A 24,260-nucleotide genomic window follows, 5' to 3' on the forward strand; every position below is an offset into this window, starting at 1 on the left:
TTTTGTGTGATTGCTCTCGCACTTTTTATACGTTCAATTAAATTATTAAGTGTTCGAGGGGTGTATATTTGCTTGGTTCATCTCTCGCGTACAGCTGTCTTTTAAAAGTCACATTTAAGAAATAGCAGTGCTGTATCAGTTGTTGGAAAGAAAGCTCGATTAATTAAATTTCGAAAACAGCCATTTTGTACGTAACAACCGAACATCGCACAATTTGTATCGCACGCGAGCGAATAATCTAATGAAATAAATTCTTTGTACAATTAATTTCTATAATTCAGCCGACAGCAAATCACGTTATATTATAATTGTAAATTCTAGCATGCATGGAGGTCGTTTCGTTAAGAAATTTCTCACGATGTCCGACGACAAATTCGTTTTCCCGATTCAACAATAAGTGACTCGAAATCGACCGCCAGCGCGTATTAACACGGCGTGTTATGGTCTCTGTTTCAGAGGGTGAGTGGTCGCGGGGTGCAGTTGGCCCGCACATACTCGACGTGTGGACGCAACAGCGTCCTCCACCGGTTGTAGACACGCCGGGCACGCAAAGGGAGAGGTACACTTGCGCGAAATGCAACAAGACATTCCCGCGCAAGTACGCGATGAACCGTCACTATAAATTGTGCGACGCGCACCCGCGTTATCAGTGCCCTCACTGCAAGTACGTGAGCAAGTGGACGTCCGCCATCTATAAACATATTCGGAGGGTGCATGTTGGACGATCGGTCGCCGTCGTAATGCTTTATTAGCGGGCACAGGGCAGGCCACAAGGATCGGCTAATGTAAATCGTGTTAATAAAGAAGATGTAAGCGACGGATGAATGTTGTTTGCGAGAGAAATAAACGTCCGAATGAGTACCCCTACAACGCTCGACTCGAGCTTCTTCCGCCAAGTTTCCGACTTAGAGACGCATCCGGTGTTCGTAAATATTCGCTCGTTCGCAATTGGTTAATCTTCACTTTCGGCGACCAAAGATTCTACATTTTTTTAAATTCAATCTCATAGATTTTGGCGAGGGAATGCCAGAAATCCAAGTTTCAATGACCGGAGTTCAGTGGTTCGAAAGTTATACGCGCGGAAAGTCGGCACTTAATATATCGGCGTCCTGAACGCTCGAGATCAGCCAACTTCGCACGCTTGTAACTTTTGAACTGGTGAACTCCGGCCATTGATCTCACATTTCTGGCACTCTCTTCAGAATCTGTAGGATTGTGTCGATGGAAGTTGAAAGTTTTTGGTCCCCCAAAGTGACGTTCATTTTCAGCAAACGCTCGGGAGAACTCGAGAGTAACTTTGTCAGAATTGGACCAATTGCGACGAATAACGTAGAGGTCACAATTTTTTCTTTACTCGTGCCACAGCGTATTCAAATTCAAATTCCGATTTTCATTACAGGAGTAAGAAGATTCTTGAATCTAGTCTCGTGAGAAAGCGAAGAGGGTAGACCTGAAGCGGGCAAGTGCTTACGAACACAGTGTACGTTATCGTGGCTTCGAACAATCTTCAACCATTTACTGAGACCGTGTACGCAAAGGATGATCGATAAATCATTCGCAGGCTTTCGCAAACCACGTACAATGTTCAGTGGTCTCGAGTGGAGAGAAGGCTACTGTTACATGGACACGCTCAGAGTCGCCAGATCAGGGGAGTCGGTTCGATTCAAGGGGAACATAGTTACCCTCTCTCCGCCAGTACCGGATTGGTCACGACGCAGCCCGTCACGTGACCGGTCGTAGAAGGGGAAGGTAGAGGTGGGGGGGGGAAGTCTCAATCTGGCGACTCTGGACACGCGGCGTTACGCTAAGCTCGCCGTGTAATAAGTCCCCAGAATTTTTCAGAGGAGATCGCTGCTCTCCCCAGTTGTTCTTCCGCTCTAACGGCGAACCTTCGTCTCTTTTTCTGCTTGCAGAGTTCAGACCGATCGTGCTGGGCAAGTACCACGGTGTCGTGCGAAATTCTCGGCACATGCTCAAGCTGCAGACGTCCTTGAACCGGCGAGGCTTTCCTTGTCCGAGATGTGCCCGCACGTTTCACACATCCGGTGGCATGAGTCGCCACTACAGGCTCGAGTGCGTCGATCTGCCACGATTCAAGTGTCCTCACTGCGACATGCGTAGCAAGTACACGCAAGCTGTGTACAGGCACATCCGCGCGAAGCACCGCAATATGGAGCTTAGGTTCGTCAAGCTCTACTGAACACCGCTGCCACTGGCCGAGAAGAGACGTTCTCGCGAGCATCAAGCCTAGTCGGCGCCAGATTTACTTCTGGACCAACCGACCAGACACCGATTGAGATTACTTTAGCGATTGCCGTCGACTGGTCCCGGTCTCTCCGGCTGAGATTAATGCGACGACCGTCGTGAACCGTACGCCAGTGTTGGGCCCGGCTGCAGGCCTGGGCAAAATAACGAGAAAAAAGAATTTAAAATGCTATTCTAAATAGTATACTTCACAATGGGGTTCAAATAAAATATTACTTGAAATAGAACGAAAAATGTCGGCAAATAAAATATGTTGTATTTCAAATATTTTCTTAGAATGGAAATAAGTTGAGCAAAGAGTAAATATTACAAGCTATCATTTTTAACATAAAAAACTGTAATAGTTAACAAAGTATTATTTGCAGCTTAATTACGAATATAAACAGACAATGTCGAAATAACATTACACGCAACAACCGATCAGGAAAGTACGAGTTACGATTTACTATTTGAAATACTATTTTACACTGTCCTAAATATGCACTATTTTCGGCCCCTGGCATTATAACGTCGTGTCAGTCTAATAAATCTGTATGCTATTATTTTCCTTTAAATCGAAATAAAATTCTATTTTGGTTTCGTTAATGTACAGGGGTATAAAAAGTAATGGTCATCGGTCTCAGGGGTGACATCTCTGGATCGCGGTGGACATTTGTAAAAGAAACTTGCCGCGAAATTGTTTATAAAGATAATTATTAAAGTTTGTTGTTACATCAATACCTTCTACTCTTGGAGAAGAGAAAAAGTTTGAAAGCGGCAACATGTCGCAAACAAATAGTTATTGAGATATAAGTTGTTAAATTTCTTGCAAAATGTCATTGTGTAGAATTATACGTATAGACAAAAGCGTACTACTACAGTCCACCCGACCGTGTCGATGAGACAGACCATGATCGTGTGCGTGCCTCAGACCAAACGAAATCGCTAGGCCCGTACCAAGTGATCGTCTCCCTGCCCATTCGAATCATAAATTAAAAGTTACAAATTGTGGAAGAATACCTTATATCCATTGTTACAAGAATATTAATCCCACATTATAAAATACTGATGTCAAGTATAGGTACTTACGAATTTTGCAGAATCTTCTGTTCCTCCGTCGGATCAAGTGAAATTTTGCAAGAAGTTTAACAGTTTATATCTCAATACCTATTTGTTGGCGACACGTGGCTCCTTTCAAACTTTTTATCTTCTGGATGAGTGGAAGCTGTGATGTAAAATCAAACTTTAACAACAATTTTCTTTGTTATAATTACAAATGTCCACCGATCCAGAAGTGTAGATTCACCCCTAGATGACTATTACTTTTTATACACCCTTACAGCTATTGGGGAACATATAGACGTACAATAGATATAGAGTTTCTCCTTTTTTAGGAAATTAAGAATTACAAAAAAAGCGTTGATCACTGAAATCGTAAACTAAATCGTAAGGCAAGGGGTTAAACAGCATTTCAAAAACTTTTTCTTCTAAATGAAATAACTTATTTGCTTGATTATAGATATGCTTTAAAAATAATATAAACTATTTACTATTTTCTATATCAAATACTATTTTGCCCAGCACTGCCCGGTTGGGGCTCGTCGAACGCTTGTACGTTGACGGTTCTATGCACCTCGATCGAGGCAACCCAGCACTGCCGTACGCGATCGGCACCTTTGTAGCGCTAGAAGGGAACGTGAGATTTTTTTGTTGTGATCGCTGCATCGAAGGATCGATCAAAATATTTTTAGCAACCACGACGAGGAGGATAGCTCTTTTCCGTAGTGATCCCCGAGATCTACGTGATCGCTGCATCGATATAGAATTTTTATTTAATCTGGCAATCGGTGACGGCTACGGAATTCCGATATACTGATCTCCTGTAAAAATATACAGCCCGGCGACCATAGTACTGATTTTGAGACTTTTTTCGGTCGACCGCGCGCCAAACCGAGAGCTTAATCACGAATCGTTACCGATTGTACCGCGGGTATTTATTAGTATTTAAGTGCGACGAATAAACACACGGAAACGCGAGAATTGTAGACCGCGATAAACGTTGAACGTGTACAAAATAAAGAAACGAGTCTTCCCCCGATCTTTCTTCGGCGATTTCGATCACGGAACCAAACGGAAGTGAACGATGCCATAACCCGATCTGTCGGGCCCTAACGAAGTGTTTTCAACGTAGCTGTTAGAGAGTCAGAAGGCGACGAGTCGAATATATTAATCTACACGGTGTTTCGTATTTCTTGTTTTACTTGGAGAATTTCATTGAGGGAACCGAGCTTTTTGGAAAAGTTTTTCCACCCTCTCGTCTGACATCTGAACGACTTACCAATTTACAAAAATTGGATTGGACAGGTTGATTTTTATTTTGAAACTGACGTTCAGGTTTTTATCGAAAAATGACGACGAAACGCCGTGACGCGAAGACAACGAGGACACGAGTACAGGAAGAATTTATAAACGCTATAATCGCGAACAATATTGTCACTAATCTAACCGCCGTAATCGTAAGGATGGAACGAGCTTCGTAACTGCAGCATTTGGTGTTGAAAAATACGATTGTTCTTTTACGTTGTTCTTGCGTGTCAGCGATACGCACAAACGCACGTTTCTGTACCATTCTTAGACCTCACTACGAGAACAATAACCAGCTTGCGGATGCGCGAGCCTGCAAACGGCTTCGAATTGTATCGGAAGAGAGATTTTGGTTCGTTATATACCAAAGGGATTGCGCAACTGATGTATAAACCGTGTACGATTTCAAGCAGGTTGATAAACAAGAAAAGAGAGAGATGACGAAGCTTTTTTTTTAATATGTTTTACGTATATATTCTTTCTTTTTTGTTTAAATTTATTTATTTAATGTTGCTTCAACATCAAAGGTCATTGGCAACAATATATATTCTGTTGAGTTACTTGTGGGAAAATATCCAGGCACTTCTCACTAGTTTTTATCTGGTAGTTCGAATGATTTTTTCATTTAATTTCTCTGTCACCGTCTTCCACACCCCCAAGCTCGACAATTCGATTTTCATTTTATTGATATTAACCGTTGTTCATTTTCAGGGTAACCAATCGGCAGACTTGCTTGCCCTGTCCATCTTCAAGAACCACTTACAATGACTGAAGTTTTAGTGTTCTTTGTCGAAGCAATTCTCAAAGGTCCTAGACAATCGTTTCACCTTTACCACGACGCAATAAATAATTTTCGACTTTGTCCTTTGTCTTTGTTCACTTTCAGGGTAACCGGTTGGCGGACTTGCTGCTCTGTCCATCTTCAAGCACTATTTGCAATGACTGGAGTTTCACACTATACCGACGTTGTCAAATTTCAAGCGGAAATATTCTACGTATTCTTTCTCAGTAGACAGCGGATCTTTATGCAAAATAAAAATTTAATACATTTAATATAGGTTGAGAATAATCTAACAGTATTTTTAAATTTTTCTAAGGTATTTTTCACTGTCTCGAATTACACCTCGTTTTTCTCATAAATGCATAAAATCCGCAGTCTGCGTATCAGTGACGTCGCGTCACTTATCTAAATGCTGCTCGGCTGTGGTCGAAGCAATTTTCGAAGGTCCTAGAGAATTTTATCTTTACAACAGGCAATAAATACGATTTTCAATGTTGTCCCTTGTCTTTGTTGTCCACTCACCAACTCCCAAGGAACTCGTTCTCTGTCCGAGAAAATGTATTCTTCAATCTTGAAGAACAATTCGAATCTCACGTTGTAAAGATAAAAGATTGGTGTGTTCTGTAAATAAATCGCCAGATAGTGGGTGTCTCGTTGGAGAGAGTGCGCTTGAAAGAGAACCCAGAAAACTTTGTAAAACCTCCCCGATAAACATATCCGTTCGTTCAACTGACAACTGACGGGATTCGACTGAACGAGTCGCGTGGATCAGTTAAAAAATATTGTGTTCTGACATTGAATCCGTGTTTCCAGGTAGGCCGGTAGCGAACGAAGTAGACGGTTGGTTCCACTGCCCTCGTTGCACGAACTGCTTCCTGACGAACAGCCTCATGTTGCGTCACTACCGAACACATTGCGATCCGAACGAGATACGTTTCCGGTGCACGTACTGCGATTACGGCTCTAAATACAGCTCGAACGTCTACAAGCACGTGCGGCGGGTCCACAAGCAGATGCTGGGTTATAAGCCTCAGGGGATGTACTAACGTTAATCCTGAAGAAGAGGACCGAGGAGAAGCTGTAACAATCAAGTATACCCGAAGAACGTGTACGATTCACGTCCTTTTTCGTTGTAAGAAGTCCTCGATTTGCTAATCGAGGAGCATTTGCCAAAAGAGTCAGCTGTTCGTCCAGAACCATATTATTAAGACTTACTGGATGATTCTGAATCAGTATCGCTGGATTTTCAAGATGCCACACATTCCGATAAACTGGGGACATTGTAAATTATTCAGTCACAAAAAGGGTTGTGCATCAGGGAGTTCCAACTTGTAGTTTAGGTTCTACCCCCCCACTCTCAGACTTCGTCGTTGCTCAGAGGAAACTCTGATCGTCCATCAGGGGAAGTGAGGAACTTGGAGGGACCACGTGACATCCCTACACCTGGTGGACGATCAGCACAGTGGCGCACAGTGGGCTAAACCGACGAAATCTGTGTCATAATCAAAGAACTTTCGATAGAAATGAGGTAGAGCGATGAAATTTTAAAAAAATTAAAGCTGAAACTTTGCAGAATATGGGAAAAATAGGGAGATTATGGTACGAACGTTTTTTAACCTTGAGAAAATTCGTTAAACATGTAGAATTTCAAGAAATCGATTTTGCAATATCCTGAGGTCGTAGAAAAATTTTGAGACCAGATTTGAAATCAGCGCGAAGAAATCTACGGGGAATGAAGTGCAGCATGTTCAAAAAAAAATTTTTCCGCGCGTGGTATTGGAAAAACCACAATTTTCTCGAAATTGTGCAAGTTTAACGAATTTTCTCAACGTTAAATAACGTTCGTACCACAATCTCCATAATTATCCTATATTCTGCAAAGTTTCTTCTTTTATTAAAAAAAAATTTCATCGCTCTATCGCATTTCTATCGAAAGTTCTTTGATTTTGACACAGATTTCGTCGGTTTAGCCCACTGTGTGGCGTAGCCAGCAGTACAAGTACACAGGTCCCACTTCAACAACGTGTTTGCCGAAAATTTGTTAAATTACATTCTCGACAGATCTTCATAGTTAAGAAAAGTAATCGTTCAGCAAAGGTCAGACTCGTTATTTCGCGATACTAGTTCACGATCACCCGGTAAACTTCACTTTCGATTGAGAAACGACGAGCCTCGAGCCACTGACCATCCACGTTTTGTACACGACACTTTTGTAACGACTTCGTTCCCATCGAGGAAGTAATAAAAACCCTTGAGTTTATTTTGCTATTAGAAGCGAGTTGATTATTCCGAGAAGAGACTCCCGCGCAACGAAACCGACGATTGTGGGAGAGCGTTGCGACGCGAATGACGCTGAGTACATCAGTGAACGGTTTTACTGACCCGGGCCGTGATTTGTTTCTTCTGTTGCAGAGCCGACCAAGGATCCGTGGAGCAAGCCGAACAGTTCGGTACAGAGATACCTGTGCCCGAAGTGCTACAGCTCGTTCAGCAAGAAGGCGAACATGCTGACGCATTTCAGGTACGAGTGCGGCAAGGAGCCTCGATTTCAGTGTCCGTACTGCGGGAAACGGGACCGGAAGTCGTCGAATACCTACAGACATATCAGAACCTACCACAAGGGTAACATAATCCAGGCGTTCAGGATCTACTGAACAGAAGGTTTCGAATGATATCAGGCCAGCCGGCAGCTTCGACGTCCAGCGTCCATCCTCGTTACTCACGTGAACTCGGATGTTCCGAGCAAGTTACAAGTGTGAGCAGTTGTATACAAAATTACGAGAAAATAGATGTCTTCCTTGTCCTGTCAGAAAAAAAGACAATTGCTCTCATTCCACCCACCCTCAAAAGATCAAACCTCCCCCCCTTATCTCTTGTTCTCTGATCGATAGGGTACGTCTCGGTTTCTCTATTTTTCTCGCTTGCTTTTCCTCCAATTTTCATTTTACAAAGTGATCTCTCATTTATCTACGTTTCTCTTCGTCTACGGCACCGATTCAGTTTGCGACACCTGGTTCACCGTCGATCCCTCGATCTCTCTAACCGTGATCCATGTTTTCCTGTTTGTAGGTCAGCTACTGTCCTACGAGTCCGGCGTCCTGAATATCTTCAGGGCGAACATGGACTACACAATGCACCGGGAGGATATGAAACACGAAGACGGTCCTCTATGGCAGCCCGGCAGGATGGCGTACCACTGTCCCAGATGTAACGCCGGATACACCTACAAGAAGACCCTGAAGACTCACATGAAGTACGACTGCGGCAAGGAGCCGAGATTCAAGTGTCCTTATTGCAACAAGAGGGACAAGTGCTCGTCGAACATTTACAAACATATAAGGATGCGACACGACGGGATGCCCGTGATCGTGCACAGGAATTAAGATCCATCTTCCTCTTTGTTGTTTCTATTTCCTGTTTTTTTCTTTCTTTCGTTCGTGTGTCTGTGTGTGTGATACGAATCCTACGTATCTTTACAGAGAATGAGGGCCGAATTAATAATCGTGAACTATCGTAGGGAATTTTGCTAGACTTTATTCTCGGAGGATACTTGTCGAACTCGAGGCGTCGTTCAAAATGTTCTCCTGTAAATAACGCGTCCGGAACACGGATCTCGATACTCGCGATCAAGTATCCTCTCCCTTGAAGAACCTCCAGTGAAATCGCATTTTTGCCTGGTACCTGCGACGACGTACTGTGAACTTCCTCTTCCGACCGGTATCTAAGAACCCAGCGCGCAAGCTCCCGACGAATAGGATATTTTAGGCGATACGTCTCCGAAAGAATTATGTAACGGGATAATTTCTTCGAGTTGTCAGTTCCTATGGTAGGAAAAGAGCAGCCTAGCGCTTGCAGCTGAAGTAATAATCGTCTCCCGAGCGATAAACTGCGACGCAATGTAAACGCTTACCTCAATGAAATCGCGAAAAGCGTCTCAGCTAGAAAACACGCCCGAAACAGTTCTCAACATTTCGATAATCAAAATTGCTGCGTTGTCGTCGATTTTAAAGGGCTCCGTGGATTGCAGTTCCGTCTCTTCGATTCTTTATGCAAAATAAAAATTGTTTTATTTCTTCCCTTAAGGGGGTAGACGCGTTTCCAGGATTGTAAGGGTGCTGGATTTGCTTTCTCAATTCTCGATAACGCAAAGATGGGTTTTTTCCTACATAATAGATCAATCTAGGCTGCGATCGCCCTCAACAGTCCTACTTTACTTAAAGTAATGATATTTGGCCCCCCAGGGTTTCAAATCCATTTACCACTCTCTCCATCTCCCACTCTCACCATCGCCTAATTTCAGCGGGACCTGTAGTTTGTAAAGGTGGGTGGTTCCGAACCACCTACGTCCTACTTTACTTCTAATTTGAATATTTGGAAATTGGAGGGCTCAAATGTTTAAAAACCTGCGCCTTCTCATTTCTCGATGGAAAAGCCCAGACCCCCTTAATGATTTTAATCGAGGATGAATCGTATATTGACATCTTGAATTTTATAAATGCATGAAGATCCGCAGTCTAATTATTAAATTGACGCTCAGCTGCGGAGTCGCCAGATCAAGATTTGTCCCTCACTGTACCCTTCCCCTTCCACGACGCTGTTCCTTCGCTTTCGCCGTGGACCGCTCACGTGGCGCGATGTACTGACAGAGAGATGGTACCTGTATCCCCCTGATCCGGCGACTCAGCATCGTTCTGTACGGCAATCCGTGGAGCAGAGTGTTGACAACTGTGTCGATCGCGCGCAAGAAGAAAGTCTCGCCGATTATACAAAGGTTTTATGCCAAACTGTAAGGATTAAGCTAGGCGAACGACGCATACCGAATAAAGAAAACCAACGGAAACCGTGAAGATGCTCGTTCTCACGCAACAACAAACGTTCACGTTACTTCCCTCCATCGTAATACAGTGTCTCTCTCCACCAAAGTCAACACACAAAAACGATATCTCTCCTCTTTCGTTCGACAAAATGTTACCCCGCCACCGAGCCGACTCGCCTAGTTCAGTTAGTTCACAAATTTACACACACGTTGCTTCCGGCAATCCCGAACCGGGTCAGCCGTCGCAGGATTAACGTCCGGATTGTTTTCAGATTTACGGCGAATGGAGTGGCCGAACATGAGGACACAGGTCGCAGTCTCGAGTTACATCTGTCCAAAGTGCAACGCAGGATTCCGAAGGATGTGGGACTTGATTAGGCACAAGTGCGGCCAGATACCTAGATACGCGTGTCCCTATTGCCATAAGAAGGACAACTCATCCTCGAACGTTTACAGACACATTAGACGATGGCATCCGAAGATGCCTGTCGGCGTCAACAAAATGTTCTGAACAGTATAGGATATTATTATCTCTCTCATCTTAGATCGAAATAATTTATTCCCTCGACGATGTAGCGGTAGCGGAGTTGGGCAGATGTTCCATCAACTTGAAAGGGAAACAACCGAATTCGCTTGTTTTCTTTTAGAAAGATTATTTTCTGTTGAAACATTTTTTTATTTCGATTTCGACACCAGCAGAACTCTACTGAAATCGTATTTTTGTTTCAGACCGCCTCTATTAGCGACGCAATTTCAAGGTCGGGCTATTAAGGGGGTAGACTGTCGTTTCCAGGGTTGTAAATAGTCAAAAGAAGCGCTAGGTAAAAGATCGATCGCCCTAAAATTTCCTAATTTTACGTTTGCGTTTAAAGCATAAAGTTGCGACAGTAAACATAGAAAATTTGGGGACAATAGCAGCCTAGATTGATATTTTATCTAGCGCTTTTTACTACTGATAATCCCGCACCCTTGCAATCCTAGAAACTAGTCTACACCCTTAAGCAGAGTAGCCAGGTTAAGGCTTGTCTCCCGCTCTATCCTTCCCTTTCTACCGTCCTGCATGACGAGAGCGTAGCTTTCTCCCCTGATCTGGCGAGTCTGATTCTAATTTTTCTTTTGGATATTGCCCAGGTCTATAGCGTCCCCTTTTCACGGATCCGTTCACAATCCGAATGAATTCCGTCGTCTAAGAATAAACGAACAAATTCGTCGACAAACCCCTTAGAACCTGATCCTTCTCTGTGCATGGCGATACACGAACAACTTCGACTCGCTACGAAATGTTCCCCAACGAGAGGCTAGACATGTGTAAAGAATAAACGATCAAAGTATGCCGCAAAAACCACGCATCCGATTCCTGGTTACCATTATTTCAACCCACACTATCCCAGCGCTCTCCGCTCTTTGTATCACCTGTCTCTGGTGTGTTTCGACTTGGGTGTAACGATGTAACGCTTCTAGGTATAGTTAATGGAGAAGGTGCAACGTGCTCGGAGAATCATCCTTCCTCGTTATCCTTACGCTTACGCTGTACGGGATCTGGTCTTGGAGCACGCTCCTTGGTGTGCTCTAAGAGTTTTCGTTCGATATAAGACGGCGGCAGGGGCGTAACCCGCTCGACTCTCGAGCGAGGCGAGAGTGAACGCGGAGGCTGAACAATTTCAAAAGAAGAAAATGGGATGATCTTCCTATTTCGAAAGGAACCTCGTCGTCTTATGTCGAGCGAAAGCTGTAGACTCTACGAGGTATTTCAAATCGCATCTACACGACCGCTATAGTCATCGGAAATCCCTATTTCACGTGTATCTAAATCTCAATTCCATCTGGATCTCAATTCGTGTAATTTTCAGCACCCTTGTGTTTCAATCACTGGAACGCGTTAAGGGGGTAGACTCGTTTTCCACGATAATGGGATTTTTCAGTAGTAAAAACACTAGATAAGAAATTAATCAGGGCGTTAATTATTAATCTTACGTTTACGAGACGTAATTTGCATTATTCGAATAATGCAAATTACACCTCGTAACCGTAAAAATAGGACTTTTGAGGACGATTGGGGCCTAGATTGATCTGCTATATAGCGCTTTTTGACCACTGAAAAACCTCATCCTTGCCAATCCTGGGAACGTCTACCCCCTTAAGAATCCGTGAGAACGGACCTTAATTCCTTACTACACGTGTATTCCAGTACACGTTGAAAACCGCGATCTCGAATAGCCATGTCTCGCGATGAAATTCTGCGTGGCTAGAGAACTAATTGTAAGCGCGAGTTCTCATTCGTCGACGATACTTTTTGTGTCTGATCCGTCCGAAAAGGTGCGGAAAACACCTGTACGTTTCTTAGAGAGAGAAAGATCGACGCTGGGAGAACGTGATCGATGCACGATAACACATGCTCGCTACATAGAGAACCTCTATTTTCATTTTCAGAATGGAACGACACGTCCTGCTTGAAGGCGAACAGGTGTCCGCAGTGCGGTAAGTGCTTCGCGAAGCACAGGGACCTGATCTTCCACGCGAGACACGCGTGCTGCGAACCGAAGCGGAAGATTCGCGCCGTGAAACGCGCCGGCGCTTTCCACTGCGGGAGCAGCCTGGACTGCATCCAGTGCGGCAAGACGTTCAAACGACGGAAAGACCTCAACTACCACGTGCGCCATTTGTGCGGGATACGTGGCATACAGTGTCCCTACTGCCACAAGTGTTACACGTACACGTCCAACGTCAAATACCACATAAGACGCTGCCACAAGGGGAAGGAAGTCTATTATAATAAACTGTGTTGAAATCATTCGTTGATTCATCATTCGTTTCGTAACTAGAGGCAACTTGAAGGGAAAATCTACGTACGCGATGTTCCAAATATACAAGCTGGACCGAGTACAAGTATTCACGAATCCGGACAAAAGTGTCTGGTAAATATTGACGACAGGAGACCCCGCTCTGATGATCTTGATCTCTGTCGTCAAGACATAGAAAAAGGTCTTGTAATGTGTAGTAAATATTGACAACAGGGGCCCAGCTCCGGTGACCTTGATCTCTGATGTCGAAACACAGAAAAAGATCTTGTAATGAGTAGTAAATATTGACAACAGGGACCTTGACACGCGTTGTGGAAAAATATACGGGAGTGTACAGGGTTATTCAGAATATTGACCTCGCTGACATATGAGAAGGTCAAGGTCGTGGAGCTGTATTCTTTTCGTCAATGTTTACCAAACACAGCAAGATCGACACCCTGCCATTCATTTTTGTCCGCAAGATTCGAAATGTGAACTGTTTTAATATAAAAAGAGACGACTAATTCCACAATCTGAGAGAAAGTAAATTTTCTCTTCCGGTTTCGCTGTCAGTTGCGTGACAGGAAACCTCGCGGCGAGCATTTCCGTCGAGGTGTTCCTCCTATTTCGATTTCGAATGGGTGTTCAGCGGGGTCCCGTTAAATGTTTGCTGAAAACAATCTACCATACAATAGAATCGCAAGTTAAGATTCGAACGAGAGATTAGTCGAGTTCGTCGTGCGTCCTGAATCGAGACAAACGTCGTAAACAAAGTATTATAGAATGAGGAGTATTTACCGATCCCCTTCCTCCCTATAGACGAACAATTATTAAGAACTTCCTGATCATTGATCGTGCACTTGTCTGTGTCTCTAGTCATTTGATTCGCGGGGCCTCTAAAATAGGTAATCGAAGAGACGAGAAACTGTATTCGAGAGAGAAGGAGAGAGAGAGAGAGAGAACTCGCTACTATATGTAACACTATTAAAACGATTAAATGTTCGCTAAGTCTTGAGTTGCCGGAGTTTTGATCACGTACACCCATGGTATCCCCGCGTGTTATGTGTGATTTCCATTTGACTCGTGCGTCCCTTTTGTTCTCTGCGTTACCTTTCCGATGAAATCCCAAAAGATAAAAAAAGAATAACACCGAACTAGAGTGTTGCGTTTCTCGAGAAACGTTCGCCGTTGCACGGTGTGATCAACGTCGGCTGTCCAGGCCCCGATTAACCGTCGAATCTGTTGATTTTTTTCAGGTGACTACCAGGAGCTCGGCGAGAAATGGGACAGCATGGACGTACTTCATTACGCGACGGACATGGAACGCATTTTGAACAGGTACAGATTTTACCCGAACGAGCGTAAGAGGTTCGAGTGTTTGAACTGCGGCTGCCGGTTCACCCAGAAGACAACGATTACCAGACACCTGCGATACTTTTGCGGCCAGGGTCATCGTTATCAGTGCCCGTACTGTGACATACGAGCCTCGTGCTCCTCGAACATTTACAGACACGTGAGATCGCGCCACGCCGGCTGCGAGGCGCACGCGATCAAGCTGTTCGTGTCGATCAATCCGCGTCGATCCACGTGAGGCGATCACCGTCTATCTCCCTCGTAAGTGTGCGCCGCGAAAAAACTCTGTCCTCCGAAAGCGGAACACGTTCACCTCGAAATTGTTCTCTGTAGCCTGATAGGATGCGAAGAAAGAGAGAGAGAGAGAGATTTCAATGTTAATCAACCGTGTACACGACTCCGTCTTTTTCGTTTCTTCCCTAACAATGTTCAAGTGACGTATGATAAAACGAGAAGAAAATATATGTGTCTTTCTGTACCAGTTTCTGACCGCATTCACTTCATTCGGCGACTCGTCCCCCAGTTCTTCCAGCTTCTCGTTCAACCAGGATTCACTCTGGCCTTTCCGCTAGATCCAGATTTGTGATCCTCGTTGATCGTTCTCACATCCTCTGTCCGACGTTAACCCCTTGCACTACGATTTATTTTACGATTTCAGTGATCAAAACTTGTTTTGTAATTCTTAATTTCCGAAGAGAGAAGAAACTTTCTATCTATTGTATGCCTATGTGTCCTCCAATAGCTGTACATCAACGAAACGACAATAGAATTTCATGTCGATTTAAGGGATATTAATAGCATACATATTTATTAGTCTCTTCAGTACCTCTTTTGTAAGGTAAGGGGTTAAGAGATAAAGAGAACCGTGCGAGAGGAATGTCGCGCTCACTATATCTTCTATTGTTTTCTTTTCCTTTTCTATTCGATGTTCACGAAGACGCGGAACGCAAACACTACTTCCGGACAAGGAAAAAGTGCTTCGAAGTACGACCGAATCCGTCCGCTAACGTTCTACTTCAATCTTTCAGGTTATTGCCAGACCGTTCCCAGGCAGCGGAGAAAAGTGTATTCCGTGAAGAAGAATTACTACTGTCCACGCTGCAACCACGGCTTCACGTTAAAGAAAAACATGAATCGTCATTTGCGCCACGAGTGCGGAATGGCGCCCAAGTACCAGTGCCCATACTGCGAGAAGCCATCCAAGTTCACCCAGAACATTTACGCCCACATCAGGAAGTATCATCCTGGACAGGTTCTATGCTTCAAGCGACTCTATTGAACTCTCGATCATCTGCAGCGTTCTCTCCGTAACTGTCGAGAACATCTCCGCCGTAACTGTTCGAACGTTGTTCTCATCGTGTTCATCTCTTTTTTCGGATTAGGACGAATCCAAACACGGTATGGTTACGATCGTAATCGCTTGGGGAACCAGCCATGTTCAGAATTCGTGCACCTCCACCGTAACTGTTAAGTCCGAAACTTTAATCGTGGATGCTTTGTTGACGAAGAATCAAAGATTTGGATTGTTTCGATTTGAACAGTTGACGAACGACAGTTACGGAGAGACGACTGTATAGTGCTCCACGGATTAGTGCAAATTGTTCGCAAAGGTATGCAGTGATCCGAGGAGCATTGTATTCTTGACTTGCTGCGGCTGGAAATCTGTGCTCTCGATCGACGTGTTGGGAAGAATTAATAAAGATCTCTCTGAATCCCAATGTCCTAGTGTTATTCATTTCCGCGTGATCGATGGATCCAAGAGTCGAGCAGACAGCTCGGTGAATTGTGCGGAGATCTTCATCAATGGGGAAACTGTGTCGATTGTTTTCATACTAACCGTATTGGTTGTCTTGATTTCAGGTGCTGACGACGGATAGCAACAGAAGCAACGAGGAACCATCTTTCAGAACGTTCGCCAAGGTTCAGATCAACGCTCTCAATCATTTTGATATTGTACACGCCTCTTTGTAATCCTCCTGTTCTGCTTTCTGTAATCCTGAGTACCAATAAAATTCTACGAATACTTGAATACTTGAGTGACTCACACGTCACTCCGAGAATGGAGGTCGATAGGCTGATGAATACTTTCTGTGGATCGATAGTCTTGCTTCTAAATGTTTGCCAGTTGTTCAGCTTTCTCACGAACTTTAGATTCGGAATGATTTCGTCGATCGCACGATGCTGAGCCGCTGTTTCACTCCTGATCGACGGATCGTTTAGAGCAGAGCCAGGGTACGCACGTCTCCCTCTCCTGTTCTCAGTGTTCAACTTCCCCCACCATTCGACTGGTCCTGAAGAGTGGGGGACCAGAAAATGAGTGGTGGGGGTCGAGCAGCGACAGAGGCGACGCTCCCCGGCTCTGGTTTAGAGTGATCGATCGCGCGGCGAACACGCGGGCCATTTTCAATTGTTACACAAAATTTAAAATTAGAATCTCAGAATCTAATGAATAAAATCTTTTTATGTATGGCTTGCCAAACTCTTCCGTTCTGCTTTGTGTTCAATGTTAGTAATTTATTTTCTTCGACGTTGATTCCAAAATGTTAAAAATTGTGATCTCCACTGAATTGATTTTTCGTGCATTATCTGGTAAACTAATCCTTCTAACATCTCAAAAAATCCCAAGTTGTGTGGTCCAATTTTAGAAAGTAGTTTTTGAAGTCCGCTTAATTTTGAGGTGTACAGAGTGTCCCAAAAATGTGCTTCCTCGAAGAGGAACATTCCTGAAGCAATTCGAAGCAGCTTTCTCCTTTGCGAAAATATTCTGCGCGGCTCCGTTGAGGAGATATTACGGAAAAACACAGAGGCCGGCCAACGTCGACGCCAATGTCAATGCCACGCCCAGCGCTCTGATTGGCCCGGTGTTTTTCGTGGATAAATCCTGAGCGAAGCGGCGGAGACGATTTTCGCAAAGGAAAAAGTCACTTGAAATCACTTCGAGGATAACCTTTTTGGAGTACATACATTCTTGTGACACAACGTGTGAAAATTCAGTGTTCGCCGAGCGTGTGTACGAGAACAACAGATTCTAACAAAACAAAAAAAAGAGAGAGAAAGAGAGAAACGATTCGTCGGTGATGTTGTATGGGTTTCCCGGAAAGCCACGTAGAGTTAACGCCTCGCAGCACAAGAGAAAGGGAAAGCCCTAATGAACGAATAATTGTTCTTGTATGTGTCGTCGAGTTTCGCACGATTGCTTCGGTAAAAGATACATGTCACTCACCTGGAAAACTACCGTGTAATTTACAGTGATGTTCAGCCTGAGTACGTTGCCGTACGTGGCGGCCATGACACCGGAACGAAGACGGCGACGTTACAACGCCGCTGGACTGATGACGCCGAGGAACAACGCTAGCAGAGGTAACTTCGAGTGCCCGAAGTGCCAGAAGACGTACAAATGGTACCGGGGGCTGCACAGGCATTTGAAATACGAGTGTGGTAAGGCGCCGCGTTTCAAGTGTCCGCACTGCATATACACCGGGAAACACAGGTCGCACGTGTACTCGCACATCAAGAGCAATCACTACAATAGGCCGGTTTACGCCCTCGACACGCAACAGTCCTGAATCGTTCGTCGCTATTTTCCCCACCAGCGCGATTACGATTACGACGTAGCGTTCCGACAGGTATGTTTCAATAACGACGGGCACCATAGTTTTACTACGCTTCGAACTTTACTGCGTCTACCGGTGGATTCACACTATTCCTATTCATTCAGTTTCTGTCTCAATTGAGGCAAGACCTTCCCCACCATGGCGCCCAGCATCGAAAAGGAGCTTGGTGGGGGGAGCAAAAGTTTGAAAAAATCCCAGATTTTCCTCCGCACCGTCTCGCGACTTGGGAACCACGACGCTCCAGGGAGTGGAACTTCCTTTTTCTGTTTCCACCCCCTCCCCCGGTGACCTTTATTTTTTTGTTGGATGAGGTGGTAATCCTGTTTACGCATTCCCCGTCTCCCCTAGAGGGTGTACGAGGATATGTGGGGCTCCCCGAATCCGCGGATGCCCCTTAAAGGAGCAGCCTAACGGGGTAGCTGACTCGTGACGCTATGGAGAAAAAATGATTATTCCCTATTCGGTAAATTATTGTGGTTAAGTTACATCGAGATTTTAATCATTTGTACCCACTGCGGTGAAACGAGAAGAAGGGAGAAGTTATCCCCTCTCTACCGACAGAGACGGCACGCGTCACGTGACCGGACCGCGGCGTGGGGACAGCGTCGTAGAAGGGGGAGATAGAGTTGTTCCAGGAAAGATTGCGAGGGTTCGAACAGTGTGAATCCATCGTGAAGCGAGACTCGCCAGTACTGATTAGGGGAGCCTCCTGTTTCCCAGACGGCTCGCGCCGTCCCAACGACTTCCTCCTCGATATTGTACATTTTTATTCGTAGCGACTGTATGGAAAATAAACATCTTCCTTAGCGATAGAAACGGCTCAGTTCTTCCACCTACGACGTGTTTCAGTTCTTTCATTCGAATAAAGAGCATCGTGCTTTCACTTCGTTCGTTCCATGGATTTTACTTTCCACCTTTCTGTCGATTGTGTTTTCGTTCAAGCGTACCCAAACGAGATTCTGTTCCTTTATTTAAAAAGAAAAAACACGTCCCGGCCACGTCGTGCAAAACTAACAAGACAAGTTGAACGAAAAAATAAAAAGATAAAAGAACAAAAAATGAATCATCGCTTCCATTGTTCTGCGGAAGGATCAGAGGAGATCCTGTTAGAACTTCCGGCCCGGTCGAAGGATCGTGCGAACCCAATCGATGGATCATCTTCGACTAACTCTCGTGATGTTCCTTTTTTTCAGATTTCGTCACGAGGAGCTGGAACTTCCATCGAAGCCTGAAGGGGTCCTACGATTACGAAGAGAGGAACAGGCATCCTTGCCCGAAGTGTTTCCGCAGTTACAAACACCGCAGCCACATGATCCGCCATTACAAGTACGAGTGCGGAACGCCGCAGAGATTCGAGTGTCCGTACTGCAAGCATCATTTAAGGCAACGCACCCACGTCTGGACGCATATTCGCACTTTCCATCCGAACCGGGAGCTCTACTGTGTCGACATCGCCACGAACACTAGGCTTACCCATCAGGAGCACAGAACAGACACCATGGACCAGGGATCTTACCTGTAAATTTACGCGGTCCATCGTTGACCACCCACTGTACGATTGGCGCGGTAAATCGTGTTGTTACAGAGTACAGATTTATTTCTCGAAAGTTTCCTCCGAGCAGTTATGGAAGAGGAGCTACATTCTTTGTGTTCGTCTGGGTTTTCTGTTTAAAATGACACCAAACACGACATAATTGTGTAACGAGCAATTCGAGCTTTGGACTTCACAGTTACGGCAGAGGTGCACGAATTCTCGACTTCGACGGGAAAAGAATGAAAGAGATGTGAAATGAGCTCTGATAAATACGAAAGAGAGGAGGGAGAAAGAAAGGAGCGTTTCGTCCTGCCTTAGACGTTGGGATGTCGGAAGGCGGTTGAGGACGGAAAGGTCTTTGACTACCTGTCCCTTTTGTGGCGCCACAGCTATATCGTGTTTGGTATCGTGTCGAATACGGTGGTAAAAGTTTCATCGTCGAAAAATGAGAAATAAGGGGGCGAGATTTTTAGTAACAACACAATTGATCGCGGGATTTGCACAGTAGTCTGCAATGACTCGTGTTGGACAAGGTAAGTTGAGTTCTCTCCCGGATTGAAAAGTAACGATTTAGAAATTGTCCGCAATTGTTCAACCTCACGTTCACGGTATTCACGATTTCTGACAACAGTAGTCGACAGTCGCGCGAGAGAATGTCTATTCTTGTATAAACGAATAAAATGATTAAGCTACACCCACGGTCAGCGTTGCTTACTTTCTGACTGGGGGAAGCGTGATTTACCTACTCGCGTAGCGCTCATTGTAGAACAGTGTACACTTCGTAAGCGTCGCTGCACATATTATAAATATGTAGATGACAGAATGGCGTGACTTGTGCTCCACAAGCGCGACGTCGAGAGGAGCCTAGTAATTTTTGTTTATCTGTGACAGTGTAAAGGACGAAGGACAATGAAGGCAAAGTATAAGCTGTTTGATTAGATATTTAGGCTTACATGTTCCTGTATCGAATTTATAAAAACTAATCCATAAGTCTCCTGTGATCTCTACAATATCCACTTACACCTGTTCGGTGAAACTGTGAATGTAGATCGACGACGTCCGGTGTTGTTACAGCTTAATAAATGTCTGTGGATTTCTCCGATCTGCGTAATCGAGAGCGGCGAACAGAGAAAGAAAGAAAGATCGAGAAACAGAAACACACGTGTATCCTTGAAATCCTGAAACACGAAACCTCGAGTTCTGTCTGTAATTTCGAATCTGAAAGCTTCATCGAATCGAAGATGGCGTCCACCGAGACTCGGCGAGAGCTTCCCGCTGCCGTGGATTCTTTATTAACGATCTGTCTCCCATTTTCTCTGTTTCAGGAGACGCGAAGGAGGTGACGAAGGTGGAGCGGTTTCACGGCCGTTCCGGTCGGGAATTTATGATCATCCGACGGAACGGGATGTACGAATGTCCGAGTTGCCACAATCTGTACAAGTGGAAGAAATCGATGTTGTCCCATTTGCGGAATCAGTGCAGGCAACCCCCGCGGTTCCAATGCCCTCATTGCACGATGAAGAACTACCAAAAGGCTCATATGATCCGACACTTGCGCGTCCACCATCCCCAAATGACACAAATGTTCTGGGACTGGAAGTTGAACGGGTTCTTCCGGCTGTAATTCTCGACGATCAAGCTAATTAAAACCTGTGTCTCGTAATAAAGATCGATGATCAACGGATAAACCAGTTCGATTAATCACGATCCCTTGATACGATGTTGTTGTGTCGTCGAGCCTGCTCGTTGTCTGTATTCTCACGTATGGTTCGATGTTTTTTCAGCAGAGGACGTCGACGGTGCTGTCGCCAGATCAGGGGGAATTAGTCACGTGACAGGGAATAGCGTGGTAGGGGAAGGGTAGAGTGGGAGACAGGTGTTAATCTGGCGACTCTGCAGCCAGCTCTCGAGGAACGGATAAGTAAACCTGCTCCGTTCGTTTGATCATCGTCCCGTCGTAGAGGATCGATAACGTTACCGTACTTTTTGTAATGGCGTTTGAAACACGGTGGAAGCCGGATTCCATCGAATGCAGCGCGTCCGCGTTTTGTCCGTATGATTTTCTATCGTCGTTTCGCGTTGCATTCGATAGAATCGATGCGCATCGCGCAACCGTGGACCATCGCGATAAAAAAAAAACAAAGCCTTCAGTTCTAGCCACCGTCCGAGTGTTCAGCGTCGACGTGTCTCCGTGTTTCAGGATTCCACATTCTACCGCTCCCGGTCGGGCAAAGTATGATCTGCAAAGGTCGATCGGGGGCACTCGGCAAGCGTAGTTTGGAGTCGAGCAAAAGCGTGAAACGAAGAAGTCTGAAGATGAACTCCTGCGACAAGAAGAAACCGTTCCAATGTCAGAAGTGCGGCCGAGGGTTCACCTTGAAGAGGAACAAGGACCGCCACGTGAACTACGAGTGCGGTCACGAGCCGAGGTTTCAGTGTCCATACTGCGGCCTCCGTAGCAAGCAAACGTCACCGGTTTACGCCCACATCCGGAAGAAACATCCTGAAGAGGAAGTGTTTATCTTCGACATGAAGCTCTAAGCCGGGCCGCACACAGAGAGACGATCCTTCGCCGGGGATAAATTAACTTTAGATGTTCGCTTAACAAAACGACTACGCTCGCTTTCTGTGGGGCTGTACCTTGTATCTGTTGCACACACGCTCCCAACATTCGAAGATCGATCTCGAGGACACCCGGAAGATCGTAGGATCGTTATCGCTCGAGGATCTCGTCCAGCAGAGACTCCCCATCGATATTTATCCTTTGTACGTTTCGCCGATGCAAAAGACGAGGGAGAATGTTTTTCATAAAAAAAGAATAACAAGTTAAAACAGCAAAAAAATTTGTTGTAGTTTCATCTATCTCTATCTCTCTCTCTCTCTCTCTCTCTTTCTCTCTTGAACACTAACTAGCTCACCCGCGCGCGCGCACACACCTACACACTATGTACCACGTAAGTAAAATCATTCCTCTGTGTTCTTCCGCGAGAGACACGGATCAACACCGGATATAAGGGATATTATCGATCACCACCCGAAGACTGCAGTCGCAACAACGATCTCAATCTCATAAGTTTTCTTCTAGAGAGCTCTGTTGTTAATCGTAGACTTAAGAGAGGTAAACGAAAACCTTTTAACCGCGTAGATGCTATCATCAAATAAATAAATGAATTCAATTCGTGTCCGTATCGAACCGTGCGCGATTATTTAAGCACATACTTGAAGAGCGATCTGGTAATCGACGTGTTTTCGTCTAGAAGATCATCCGCAAATCTATCAAGGTATCCTTTCTTTCTAACGCTCTTCCGACGCATGCATCAAAGCCCAGACTTACCCTAAATATTCCAGACTTGCCGAAACTTTGAATCCTCCATCGATCCAACTAATTTGATCAATCTCTCTCTCTCTCTCACTATCTCTCTCTCTCCCTCAGTAATTCCATTGGGAATCGACGCTTCCACAGACTAACGAGCCGATCTTGAAGTTTCAGGTTTCTATGCCGCAGCGCCACAGTTGGATCTAAACTTCGTTTTACAATCTTGTAAGGCGTTCGACAGCGAGGGCAACAGTAGGGGGGAGGCCGGTAGTCAAGGTGGTGGCGGCGAGACCGGAGGCGGCGTCGGTGGAGGCGGCAGCTCAGTACCGAGGCCCTTGCCGAATTACTACGCGCAGGCCAGGGTCAGGAACGCCTATGCCAAAGGAGGATCGTTCGCCGATTGCTTCAGGAAGCCGTTCGGTTGCCCGAAGTGCGGCCGTTGCTTCACCGTCAAGGGAAACATGACCAGGCATCTGAAGTACGAGTGCGGCCAAGCGCCGAGGTTCCAGTGTCCTTATTGCGAGTTCCGTAGCAAGCAAACGTCCAACGTGATGTCCCACATCAGGACCAGGCACACCGGCCAGCGGGTTTACGTGGTGCACCTCAAATACGAGAACTGATACGAGAATTGAACGGGCAACGCGGTTCGGGGTTTTTAGAATGTCGCTTCCTAAAAGGCTGTCTGTCGTCGCGACAACATCGGGTCGAGTCTCGCGAGCCTGTCCGCGTCTGTCATACGTCTCCGGAGTCCCTCGAACATGTTGGCATCCGCAATCTCTACCGAGAGGTCATCAGCATCCACTTTTCTTAATATTGACAGAGGCACAGCGTACATAGGCTTTAGCATGGAACAGAAGCTATACCCACTTTTAACTCTGTTCCATGTTAAACTATGCTCTTGCTTTGTCCATACTGGAAAAAGTGGAGACATTCTATTCTTATGGACATACACTCTCGTAGACAGTTTTCTTGTCTATAGAGTAGGCCAGCGGTCTCCAACCTTCTTGTGCTACCTTTTATTTTTTTAATATATATATTCTTACATATAGACACGTTTCATTTGTTCGCAGACACTATGGTACGAAAATTCAGTTTTTATTCAACAATTTTGGCGCCTCTCAGCGTGAAAACCGCTGGAGTAGGCAAAATATTTAGTCTCTCATTAAGGGGTAGACTCATTTCCAGGATTCCAAGGGTGCGGGATGCGCCTTCTCATTTCTCGATAATACAAAGATGGGGTTTTTCAGTAATCAAAAGCGCTAGATAAAAGATCAATCTAAGCCGCGATCGCCCTAAAAAGTAATTTGCATTATTCGACAGCGTAATTTGAATTATTCGTAGCTAGTTTCGTAAAGATGCGACATCTACATGCTGCTGAATAATGCAAATTACGTCTCGTAGACGTGAAAATAGGACTTTCGAGGGCGATCGCGGCATAGATTGATCTTTTATCTTGCG

The 24,260-nt window shown here is 45.1% G+C and overlaps 3 protein-coding genes across 5 annotated transcripts in view; all 3 read left to right on the plus strand.

Moving 5' to 3' along the window:
- The window catches only part of LOC143212712 (uncharacterized), a 182,997-nt gene that overhangs the window by 76,659 nt on the left and 82,078 nt on the right, over nt 1-24,260 (plus strand). The gene's annotated exons all lie outside the window — the stretch shown is intronic.
- Nucleotides 7,991-8,772, plus strand: LOC143212742 (zinc finger X-chromosomal protein-like). Its single transcript, XM_076431855.1, has 2 exons — nt 7,991-8,144; nt 8,459-8,772. Exons 1-2 carry the CDS (start codon nt 8,123-8,125, stop codon nt 8,770-8,772), a joined length of 336 nt encoding a protein of 111 aa, XP_076287970.1. The 5' UTR covers nt 7,991-8,122.
- On the plus strand, nt 10,506-14,000 carry LOC143212736 (uncharacterized). The gene is made up of 2 exons (XM_076431849.1): nt 10,506-10,719; nt 12,636-14,000. The coding sequence occupies exons 1-2, from the start codon at nt 10,674-10,676 to the stop codon at nt 12,989-12,991; spliced, it is 402 nt and encodes a 133-aa protein (XP_076287964.1). The 5' UTR covers nt 10,506-10,673; the 3' UTR covers nt 12,992-14,000.

The sequence above is a fragment of the Lasioglossum baleicum genome, chromosome 10, assembly GCF_051020765.1.
Source record: "Lasioglossum baleicum chromosome 10, iyLasBale1, whole genome shotgun sequence".
In the NCBI taxonomy this organism is placed as follows: Eukaryota; Metazoa; Arthropoda; class Insecta; order Hymenoptera; family Halictidae; genus Lasioglossum; species Lasioglossum baleicum.

Coding starts and splice junctions, on each gene's coding strand:
- LOC143212742 (XM_076431855.1), top strand. CDS start 8,123: ATGTTCCGAGCAAGTTACAAGT. Junction 8,145..8,458: donor GTTCCGAGCAAGTTACAAGT/GTGAGCAGTTGT, acceptor TCCTGTTTGTAG/GTCAGCTACTGTCCTACGAG.
- LOC143212736 (XM_076431849.1), top strand. CDS start 10,674: ATGGCATCCGAAGATGCCTGTCGGCGTCAACAAAATGTTCTGAACA. Junction 10,720..12,635: donor TCAACAAAATGTTCTGAACA/GTATAGGATATT, acceptor TTTCATTTTCAG/AATGGAACGACACGTCCTGC.